Source organism: Triticum aestivum, chromosome 3D (assembly GCF_018294505.1).
Source record: "Triticum aestivum cultivar Chinese Spring chromosome 3D, IWGSC CS RefSeq v2.1, whole genome shotgun sequence".
Taxonomy (NCBI): domain Eukaryota; kingdom Viridiplantae; phylum Streptophyta; class Magnoliopsida; order Poales; family Poaceae; genus Triticum; species Triticum aestivum.
The window spans coordinates 22914002-22924881 of NC_057802.1; the positions used below are offsets into that span (position 1 = coordinate 22914002).

General features: G+C 44.4%; 1 protein-coding gene and 1 long non-coding RNA gene across 2 annotated transcripts in view; both read left to right on the forward strand.

The window, feature by feature from the left end:
• Positions 1–643: 643 nt before the first annotated feature.
• Positions 644–4745, forward strand: LOC123073863 (uncharacterized). The gene is made up of 5 exons (XR_006435768.1): positions 644–1484; positions 1577–1647; positions 1732–1878; positions 1985–2274; positions 2789–4745. It is a non-coding gene; the product is annotated as an uncharacterized lncRNA (long non-coding RNA).
• Positions 4746–10489: 5744 nt separating this feature from the next.
• Positions 10490–10880, forward strand: part of LOC123077002 (uncharacterized) — a 1299-nt gene continuing 908 nt past the window's right edge. Inside the window, exon 1 of the mRNA XM_044499176.1 lies at positions 10490–10870. Within this exon, the coding sequence (XP_044355111.1) occupies positions 10554–10870 (317 nt within the window). The 5' untranslated portion in view covers positions 10490–10553. The remainder of the gene's footprint in view (positions 10871–10880) is intronic.

Sequence of the window (10880 nt, forward strand, 5' to 3'; positions counted from 1 at the left end):
ACTGAACAACACTTGACTAGTAGTGGTCTGGACTCCTTGTATGTTTTTTTTTTTTTTGCGGGTGTGGACTCCTTGTATGTTGACAAGTCACAAATCGAAGAAATAATCTGCAAAGCACCGCACATATATGGATCTTGTAGTCATAACAGTAAAATGTGAAGTCAGCAGGAAATAATGCTTCGACAACGCTTCAAGTATGTGCAATGCATGTGTATATTAGGCAATATATTAGTTGTATTGCATATTAATCATGTGCGTACAATGCACGTTAAAATTAGGCAATATATTAGTTGTATTGAACACTAATATTACAGTCTTATTTCTTGCTCGAGGACGATAAATGTTTAGGCTCGCGGAGGTTGATGATTATATTTTTACACTCATTTTTACCCGTGTTTGAACTAGATAATCTTAGATTTTTGAGAAAATCACTTTGATACGATCACTAACTAGATCATGGATGGCGCGCGATGCTGCGCCCACCTATTTGGAATCTCTACTTCTAATGTCTGAGTTGGTGAAAAGCATCCACGGTTTATTTTTGCTAGGTTTTTTTCATCTCCGCAGCACCACGTCTGGTTTTATTTCGTCCATTCCATCAAACCTAAGGGGAAAAATCAGTCCCTCGATCTATTTCCAAAGTCAATCGTCAGGACGCCCCAGCCGCCAGAGCCCTTCGCCACCGCCGAGATCCGAGAGGAGCCGCCGCCTCCAGGTCATCACCGAGGTCCGCAATCGCCGACGTTGAGGTCCGAGAGGAGCCGCCGCCGCACCGTCTTCCTCCTCCGCCAATCTCCGAGGCGCCCTACTCGTGCGCCGCCGTCGCCGCCTCACAGAACCCTAGGGCAGGGCAGGGCGTGGTCGCGTTGCGGGCAGCGAGGAGCGGCGCCGGCGCTTGCGTCGCCAGTTAGCGAGAGAGGAAGGGAGTGACGACGATGTCTTCGTGCGAGGACAAGGACTCTGCTGCCGCGCAGGCCGCGGCGACCACGGACGTGGAGCTGCTGAAGCAGTTTTGGCGCAACGAGAAGGCCGCGCTGGAGATCTGCCACTTCGACTCCGCCCTCGTCTCCCTTGCCCTATGGCCATTGGTTGTGTCATCGTTCTTCACAATACTGAATGTTTCTGATTCTTCACGGCCTGTGCTGAAACCAGGAGGAGACGTTCGATGACTTCACGGATAACGACATCGACGACTGGTGGTTTCGCTGTACCAGATGGAGCTCGATCGCACGCTCTTCCTGCTTTGCTCTATGGTCATACCTACACCTCCGCCTGCAAAAGCTCAGACTGAATTCAGTCTCTGTAATTCAGTCTCTATAGTTTGTACCGCACAGTGGTTCAGTTACTAACTGAAATGTTGCATTATGCAATTACTTGACCTCATCGTGCTGCTGTATATAGATTGAAAAGTACATGGCGCACATCTCCAATTCTTACGACCTCCTGAGCTGGTTGATGCAGCAGGAGCAGCGATTCACCAAGAGGTATCTCTCAAATCGATCGGACTGTCTATTGGTTGTTTGTGCTTGTTTTTTGGCTGAAATGACCTCCCTCGTTGGGTTTGTTCTGTTGGAAGCTGCAAGGAGATCATGGAGAAGCATCTCAGAGCAGTCGGTGCTGTCGAAGCTTCCCTACGGTTATGACTCGGTAACGAGGCAATCCTCATCGAGCACGGAGGATGACATGGGTATTCCACTTGATCTTGAAATTAACATCACTTCTTTGTCACAGTTGTTGCCTCCATTGCGCGCTCGGCCTAGCTCCTGCGCCCCCTCTCGGGCTCGACCTCCCGCTGTACCTCTCCTCGACCAACTGGCCCGCCTCCCCACATGCATCACCATGCTCCCCAATGGTGTCCGCGCCTCCGAGTAGATCCTGGTACTACCTCACCTCCCCCCTCCTCCTCCTTCTGATGATAGGTTCATAGCATCGTCTGTTGCGGCGTTGTCGCTCTCCGCTGACGCTCCTTGTGGTGGCTTTCTAGGTCCCTCGGCATGTGTGGGGGTGTTCACGGCGTCCGGCTTGATCAACGAGTTGTTGGAGTCCTCCGACATGAAGGACCTGCTGGATAAGTTGGCGTTCACGGACACGTCGCACGGGAGCCACTTGCAGATGATGTAGGAGGTGGAGGCCACGGGGGGCAACATCGGCGCCTCCGCATCTAGGTAGCAGTTGGTGCACAGCTACGACATGCTCATACATACTGCGGGCCGTGCGTTGAACAGGATTCTTTGATGATAAGTAACAGATTTTTTCCTCCAGTGGCTGAAACAGGTTTTGTGATTTACTCCTGATTCTCTTTGGACATGCTGATTAATTCCTCGCAATTTTCTAAAGTAAATCCATTCTTACATATAAATTAGTACGCTTCATCCTTGATCTATATATATCATCTATTTATTCGGTTCTCATTTGTTGTCATAATGTCTCATAACCTTGTTTTTTTGAGGTGTGTCTCATAACCTTGTAGTTCCTTCGGACTGCTTCTTAACTGATGTTGGCCCTGTTGAAGTTTTTTTAATGGAAGCATCTATTTCAGTTGTAGTGATCTCTGTGTGGTGCTTGGTCACCGAATCAACATACTTCAAGAGATAGCTTTGTCTTGTCCTTTAGTTTTTATTTTTGTTATTTCGGTACAATGCCTTCGAGAAATAGGAAACATGAATTCATATTAGAAATGCAAGAAACTAATCAGAAGGTGATTTTGTTTTTTTAGCAAAAGATTTGTACCCATGAATACTGTAAGCTTAGCAAATTTTGACATTCTTTTTTTGCTAACACGTTTCAGGGGCTCCATTTTCTCGAGTATGGCCCTGGTTTAAAAATCAGCGCTTGGCCACAGGCTATGTCGTGCTCTATTCGACCATGCCTCCAACATGCCCCTGGTCGCACACGCTGCTACCTTCCTTGACGGCCTCTTCGCCACCCGTGTGTGCCGCGTTGCTGTCGTCTCCATGCCACCCATCAGTTGCGGTGGCGACTCAACAACTACCTTATGCACCTAGACCCATCTGCTTCTCTGATTTGATTTTGTGGGTTGCACTGATCTCTCTTAGTACATGTCTATTTGCAGAGAAATTATTTAGAATTCAGGCTTCAGGGAAGACTGATCCAGACTGGCGGTACATTTCTAAACATTGTGCTTTTGACATCTGTGGGGAACTTCACTAAACAAATTCTGATCCTTTAGGTTTATGAACTTTGAATTCTGAATTATATTAAGCCAAACATTTTGTTGCTGTGCCATTTATTACATCCATCTCTGATTCTTCCCATAAAACCAACGTCCTTATCTGCATTTTTGGGGAACTTCACATAGCCTTCTGGTCTACTTACTATATATACATATATACATGGTTTTGCCATCTAGCTAGAAGTTGATTGGTCAAGCATGCCAAAAAAAAATAGTTAGGTGGTGCTATGCGTTTCTCGGAATTAATATAACTTGTGACAATAAACTGATTGCGGGATCGAAACTTGCTGCAATTTACTGCTAGGAAATCTTATAATTGGGCAGCACAATAACAGAGAGGAGAGTTGCTAATTCACTTCTAATGAATGTGCTTTGGGACCCCTAGCTTGCTTATTCACTGGGAATAAGAGGGCATTACAGTTCTCATCTACTATACATTTTTGGAGACTTTCGATTTCCTACCTAGGTGCATGATGTCTATATGAATATTTTTCTGCAAAGTCTTAACCATCAAGCAATATGTCGGCGCCTTCGATGTAGAGTTGATTATACTGTCTATTCTACTGCAAGTAGGGAAAGATGGACTCTGGATATCCATATCCTTAGGTGTTAATGTACTGCTAGGCCATATAGTATATGACTGAGTTCTTTCACCTCCTAATCCTGGGAGTAATTCAATTCAATAGTTAGGCATTTGCGTTCTGCATATAATTGACTAACAGCAAGTAAGAGAACTGTTAGGTGCATCCACACTCCTGCTTGATCTATGTCCGAGCTCCCTCCTTTGCATAGCAAAATCTGTTGATGACTTACCGGACTGAATGGAATCGCTAAGTTGATGTTCCATGGAATTGCTAACCACCTCTCAAAGGTTTAATGTTTGATCTCTTTGTTATTGATCTAAGAGAGAAATGGGTTCTGCAGCTCTAATGTGATAGTATTTGTAACAAACACTGACAAAATCAATACCTTGACAGGCAATTACTTTGATGCTTGGAAAAAAATGTGGACTCATTAGTGCCTCTCTTTAAAGTGTACATGTTGTAATATAGCAAAATTAGAGAAACATCTTCATTACCATGCCCATGTACAGTATTACTTGCATTGCATATCCCTTAGATGAGAATAATCGAATGTATACATATATGTATATCTTTAGTAGTCATTTGATACTTTTTTCTTCATGTGGAGAGTCCAATTTGTGATATTCATCAATGGAACCAAAACATCTTCAGTTCTGTTTCCTATTTCAAACTTTTTTCTCATGAGGAAGATTTTCATTCAGATGATCTTATATCCTACACGTTGCAGGTACGTGTTTCTCTCTACTTTATGCCTCAGATTTGTTTCCCCTGCAATATGGAATATTAATGTATATTCTTCTGATGTGTATCTTATAAGGTTGTAGTACATACATAGTCTGTGTGTATCTATTGGTATGCTGCAAACCTGGGTTGTGCAGGCAGCAGCTGGCTTTTCCATTTGCTATCTTTCTGTTCTCGGAAGCAATTAAATTTCTCATCGTGCACCTGAGAAGAACCTATAATCTACATAGAGAACAAAGAAAATATGATGGGAATCACTTTTGTAATGTACAAATCATTTTTCATGTATGGTGATCAGAGTAATTTTATTCGTATATGGTGATCTGTTGTAATGTACAGATCATTTCTCATATATGCCAAAAAAGGCTTTCGTCCCGCTTTATATATAAAGCACCACAACCAAACTGATACATGCTGATGAGAAGATCCTCTTACAAAGCAGACCAAAGAAAAATACATGAATACATGAGAGACCACACCTTAGTACAAAGCAACCTAGACTACCGACAAGGAAGGAGGCTCGACGCCAAAGGAAATCGCCAGACCTTGTTTCGCCGCTCACACCAAGTTGCCATCGGAGAGGACCCCCTGCCCTCACGCTTGGGGTCATGGAACTGAGCCTGCCTGCAGAAAACGAGGGCCGCGAGCAAAACCAACGAGGTCTTGGGTAAAAGAATAAGAGGCAAGTGAACCCGTGTAATAGAATAGGAGGCAAGTGAATCCGTGTAATAGAATAGGAGGCAAGTGAATCCGCCCATGTCAAAGCTAAGGGAGCTCCCGGCCAAGATCCGAAAACGTCCGTCAATGATGACACGACGCGCCAGAGAAACCTAGGCTCCACGACGATGCTCTCAGGAGGGTAGCTGCGCAATGCGTCACCATCGCCGAGACTGAGAAGACGGTCAAGGGTTTGCACCCGGAGCCTTGGCTCGGTAAGAGGGCCATACCGACGCCCCCAGGAGGAACGCGACACCCACATGCACCGTCGTCATTGGCACCGGAGCACAAGGCTTTCACCCGGCTCCTCTCACCCATGTCAAACCGAGTAGTCCCGATCACCTGCCCACCCTGAGAGAAGGCATGCCGCTGCCAAACAAGACCTCCCAGGGTTGGCTGTGACCAATCCTATCCACCTTATAGCTCCGCCCCTGGCTGAGGCGACATTGTTCTCGGTTATTTTAGCTTCATAAATAGCATCATAATATTTTTAAAGCCCGTGGCAACCCACGGGCGTTCTACTAGTTTTCTTAAATACAGAAAGACATGATCATGAACATTAATTAAATTTGCATATATTGACCCATATATTTGTGAGCAACATAAGGGAGGTTAATATTAATTGGTTTGCACCCCGCAAAAAAATATTAATTGGTTTGCAAGAAGCAATGTGGCAATATGGCGGAATATAGTTTTATCTTTGGTCTAACAGGATTTAGTCGGCGCAAGGACAGTCAACATGTGATGGGATAGACAATTATAATAAATTAACAAAATGAAAGTATGAATCATAGTTGGGACTGTAAATTAGTACATGACGGTTCAATTGGAAGGTAGAAAAATAGAACAGTTACTTGAGGTGTTGTTCCGAGCAATAGCAGATAGCACGGAAAATAAATGGATGGCAAGCAGATGCAATAGAATACCTAGCGAAACATGGAGAAGCACAAGAGCGAGAAATAAAAACAAGCCAATGCATGCCTAGACAAATGACACAAATAATTTAGCACTTCCTCTGTACATAAATATATGTCGCTGGAGTAGCTGTACAGAGGGAGTATAACATAGTAGCACGACATTGTATCACACAACATGTGAAGGGCTTGCCAAAATGATGTCACTCAGCAAGTGGTTTACAACATTTACATAAAGTCTAAAGCTTAAGAAATAACATAACAAGAAGCTGCCCAAAAGCATCTAGGAATGAAATTACATATTTTCTGATCCAAAAGAACCAAAAAGAAAGACCTTCCAGTCAAAATGATGCATAGAAAGCTTCACAAGAACATCAGTTGCAACAGTGGACTATGGAGGTCAATGGCATCTGCTATAGTGAGTCTATGCTATGATACCCGTAGGAAAAACTGTTGATTGCTGAGTAAAATGGTTTCTCTTGTGCACTCCATCTACATACTCCATCAGTAGCATGTTGTTAAGGAAATAAAAAACCTGAAAATTTTAATGACGCAAGCGATACAAGGACTTACCAAAGAGAGAGTTTTCCTGGACCAAACAATGGAGCCTGCCGCTGCGCATCATGGCTGCCATTGCCTCAGTTGTCATCACGAATGCTACCTTGGCCACTTGCCTCTTGGCACTCGTTGGCTTATTTTGACACCAAAAATGCTTCTTCATGCAAGGAGTTCTGTTCCAGACCAGATTCTTGCGAACACAAAACTAAGCATAATCACATAGGCAAAAAGTATAGAATCAGTTCAGTTAGGAGTGAAAAGAATTGCAATTTACATCTTCCGCACATTTCGATCCATTAAACACAAAAGCAAACCATGCTAAATCAAGTGAAATTTCAATATTTGGCACTAAGTAGGTGGTCAATTGTTCTGGTGAACCGAGCAAAAAATTAAAATGGCGGGTACATTTTTGCACCGAAGCATAGATGACAGAACTGTAAAACACATCAACCATACCACCAAAAGTATGAATCTCATCAAACTGTGTACACATCGTACCAGCTCTAGACGGAGAGGATGATGGTAATGATGCGTTTCACCTCCTGCACTCCCTCGAGCGCTACCTTACCAGGCTTTGCTGTTAATGTGATCTTTTTGCCAAGTGTAGCAATCAGTGGTCCAACATACAAAAAAACAGATACACAGGTAAATGGGACTTAAATAGTAAATATTGCAGCTGTATAGACCAAAACTAGCTTATCTCATGCATACATCTGTACCACAAAGGTGATGTAATCCAATTAAGCTCCATGCACCTATAATGAATAGGATTAAGTTAAACAACATGTTTCAGAAACTAAAAGCAATGAGTTAGTTAAAGCATAAGAATAGGCATTGGACAATGATGCGAGGAATACCGCCGCATGTAGCCCAAGGTCCACTGCCAAAAAAGCAAAGCAAGAACAAAGTATACCTCCCGAAAGCACATCACGGCATAGAGTTTAGCGGAGTAACACTCATGTACTCAGTTAGCTTTTCAAGCTAGAAAAAATGCATCATATCCTTGAATATTCACACAAATTTGAGTATTATGAAAAATCATGTGGGTTGTTGTAGCTGCATGGGCACACAGCCACTGCTTTGCCTATATACATATTTTTCATCTAAGAAAACATAGGGGCTTCTATGACTATGCCTGTCTGAAGTTAATTTAGTGCGGATGCAGATTATAAAATGTTAAATCCACCTGCAAGGTTAATACAATGCGGCAAAAACTGGAAATAGATTAGTATGATATTACCATAGGCTCATATGGTCACGCTATTTGTCCCTATCATAAATCATATGGGTCTAGATAAACAATTATTATGTTATATGTCTTCAAGAAGTACAGTTACATCGAGCAGAGTAACAATACCTTACTTACCTGTGATTTCTCTCTCAAAGAAATCATGGGAAAAGTTAGATTCAATATTCGTTTCCAGGGCCTGTCCTGAGATTTCAGAGGCCCGGGGCGAAACAAAAATCAGAGACGCCCAAAAGGTGAGTGGTCAGATTACATTCCTATCAAATACTACCTCTGTCCAATAATTTGAACTTGCAAAAATGTCTTATATTATGGGACGGAGGGAGTAATTTATAAATATCACCCTATTTTCGTAGGTTCTCATATTACCTTAACTAATGTGGCTGCCTAGTGGTCGAACATGTGAAATCTTGAAGTCAGATGGCGGCGCACATAGGCACAGAAGCTTGGAGATCATGCATCACACATAGGACTGGCCATGGTCGTAGGGTTTGAGTAAGCAATCTGTTTTCTGTAAAGATTTGTCACACAAAATATATCAAGATTTGATTGTCGTAGCAATAATGATTCTGTCGCAAGTGTACTTCGCATTTCTGTACCAGGAAAAAATAGTCCAACAATAGCGCACACTTTCTTCATATATACCTGCATAACAGTATCAAGGTTCAGTCAACTGTTTACCCAGCAATCCCAGTTGTGATACTTTTAAGGCAAACTAAGTTCAAATAAGATATAATTGCCTCCTGCAGCCCTCCCTTGCCCTTTTTATTGGTTTTGCTATTACTCTGCCTAATCCTTTGCTGAAATTTCACATATAACATCAGGTTCATGGGACATGAGAGCAAACAAGACGTTGTTAAGCTTTTCCATTTTCATCACATACCGAGTATGGATTACATGGGCAACACATAACCGATTAGATTAAGATGCATTAATGAGAAACTGGGCATGGTGCTGATGAGATGAGAATTTGGGAAGGAATGATGGGATCGAAGCATACAATATTGGGGCCGGAGCAGAAGGGCTTGCATGAATACGAACTCGTCCCATGAACATCATCGCTGCGGCAACGCTCATCGGTAGCTAGGGCCCGGTAGGATATTATAGATGGGCCCCTTGGAATTGGGGGGTAGGGGTGGCCGCCCCGATCGCCCTCCAGGACCGGGCCTGTTCGTGTCCATGGCCAACAGGACAGGAGGTGCTCATGACCTTTGTCTTGCCTCGCGCAAATGTGAGGCGTGAGCTAGGGGTTTCCTCGTTGGGGATTCAAGCAAATCACATGGTGAGAAGAGAAGAGGATGCGGTGCAGCAGTGGGGAGGATAAGAGGCGACGAGGACATACTTGAAAAGTGAGGGGAGCAGCTTGAGACAGGTATGGGGCAAATCATCCAACCCCAAGTAAAGTGGGGCAAAAGAACCAATCCGGCTGAGGCTAAATGGGCCGGATAGATGGCCCGGTTAACCAGGTGCTTGCGATTTTTCTACGGGAGTAGCTGTTTAACGGACAACCAGCCCAACTCGAGGTAGCGATGCCTGAAACGAGTATCCAACGGCGTACGACGACCGGAAATCACGATCCAACAGCTCGAAAGGTTGATAGCGTGAGAGGCCTCGCAAAAGGTTCAGTTTTACTGTTCTTAATAATGAATAAGAAAAGCGAAAGATCACGAAATACCTTTGTTTATTTTGTTTTGTGCATGAATGGACCATTTTAGGTGACAAATCAAGTCATATATGGAAGATAATGGGTGTGGTAATCGAGTCCAATTAACTGGAGGCGCACAAGAAGCTCCAGAAGAGAAGACTACACTTAGTTACGAGCGCGTAGACTCATACCGGTGCTCCACTGCCTCCATGGCGTCAACACTGACATCTTTCGTGAAGGCATCTATCTAGGGCCCAATCGCAATGCATCGGCCCTGAAACCCTATTCCGTGCACGAGGTCCATAGAAAGGTGAAGAAAACCCTTTGATGGAAGGAGTTGCTCATCCATCAAGTTATCCCTTTGTAGCCGCCGCCATCCCCATCTCCGTAGCTGAAATATGAACATGATTGAATATGATATGGTTGTGGCTTGTAGTGGATGTAATAGCTGAAATAGATAATTGTAGTAGCTAAAGAATACATAATGATTATAGTAGCTCAAATATGATTTTACATTCCTCGTGAAAAACAAATAAATATGATTTTACATTGAATTGCAATTTTCCACGAACTGAGCCAAAATTGTTATGTTATGATTTTACGGTGACTTCGTAAATCTCAAGATGATATGCCGGCTTAGTCTTTCGGAGGTGCTCATAGGGGTAGGGTGTGCGTGTGTGCGTTCATAGGGGTGAGTGTATGCGCGTGTATATGAGCGCTTGTGTCTGTACTGATGTTAAAAAAAATTGTGTGAAAAAAAAGGAGGCCGGGGCGTGGGGTGGTGGAGGGGATGTCGACATCGTGGAAATGAAGCTCGAACGGTCTTTCGACACGTGTCCGCGCCGATTCAGCCGTCGCCGGGGCCTCCCACTTGTCTAAAGCGCGCACTCCACATTGGTTCGTCTCACACCCCCTTCCCCACATTGGAGAGAGAAAACCCTAGCCGTCGAGAACGATGGCTGCCCTCCGCCTCGCCTCCGCCCTCCGCCGCCTGCCAGCTCGCACCGGCCAGCTCGGCTCCAAGCAGGTCGTCCTCCCGCCTCTCGCCGGCCGCACCGCCCTCCTCGCACGCGCGCGCTCCCTCCCTCACCTCCCCGCCGCCGTCCGTCGTTTCTCCGACAAGAGCAAGGGGGATCTCCTCGACCGCGCCGCCACCGTGATCAAGGAAGGGAAGGTGATTTCCCGTGACATCACCAAGGGAATCGAGGGTCTTGAAGATCTTATCGGACGGCAGCTTGACGTGTGTTCAATCGAGCTCTCGGCCACGATAAGGTAAGTTTCT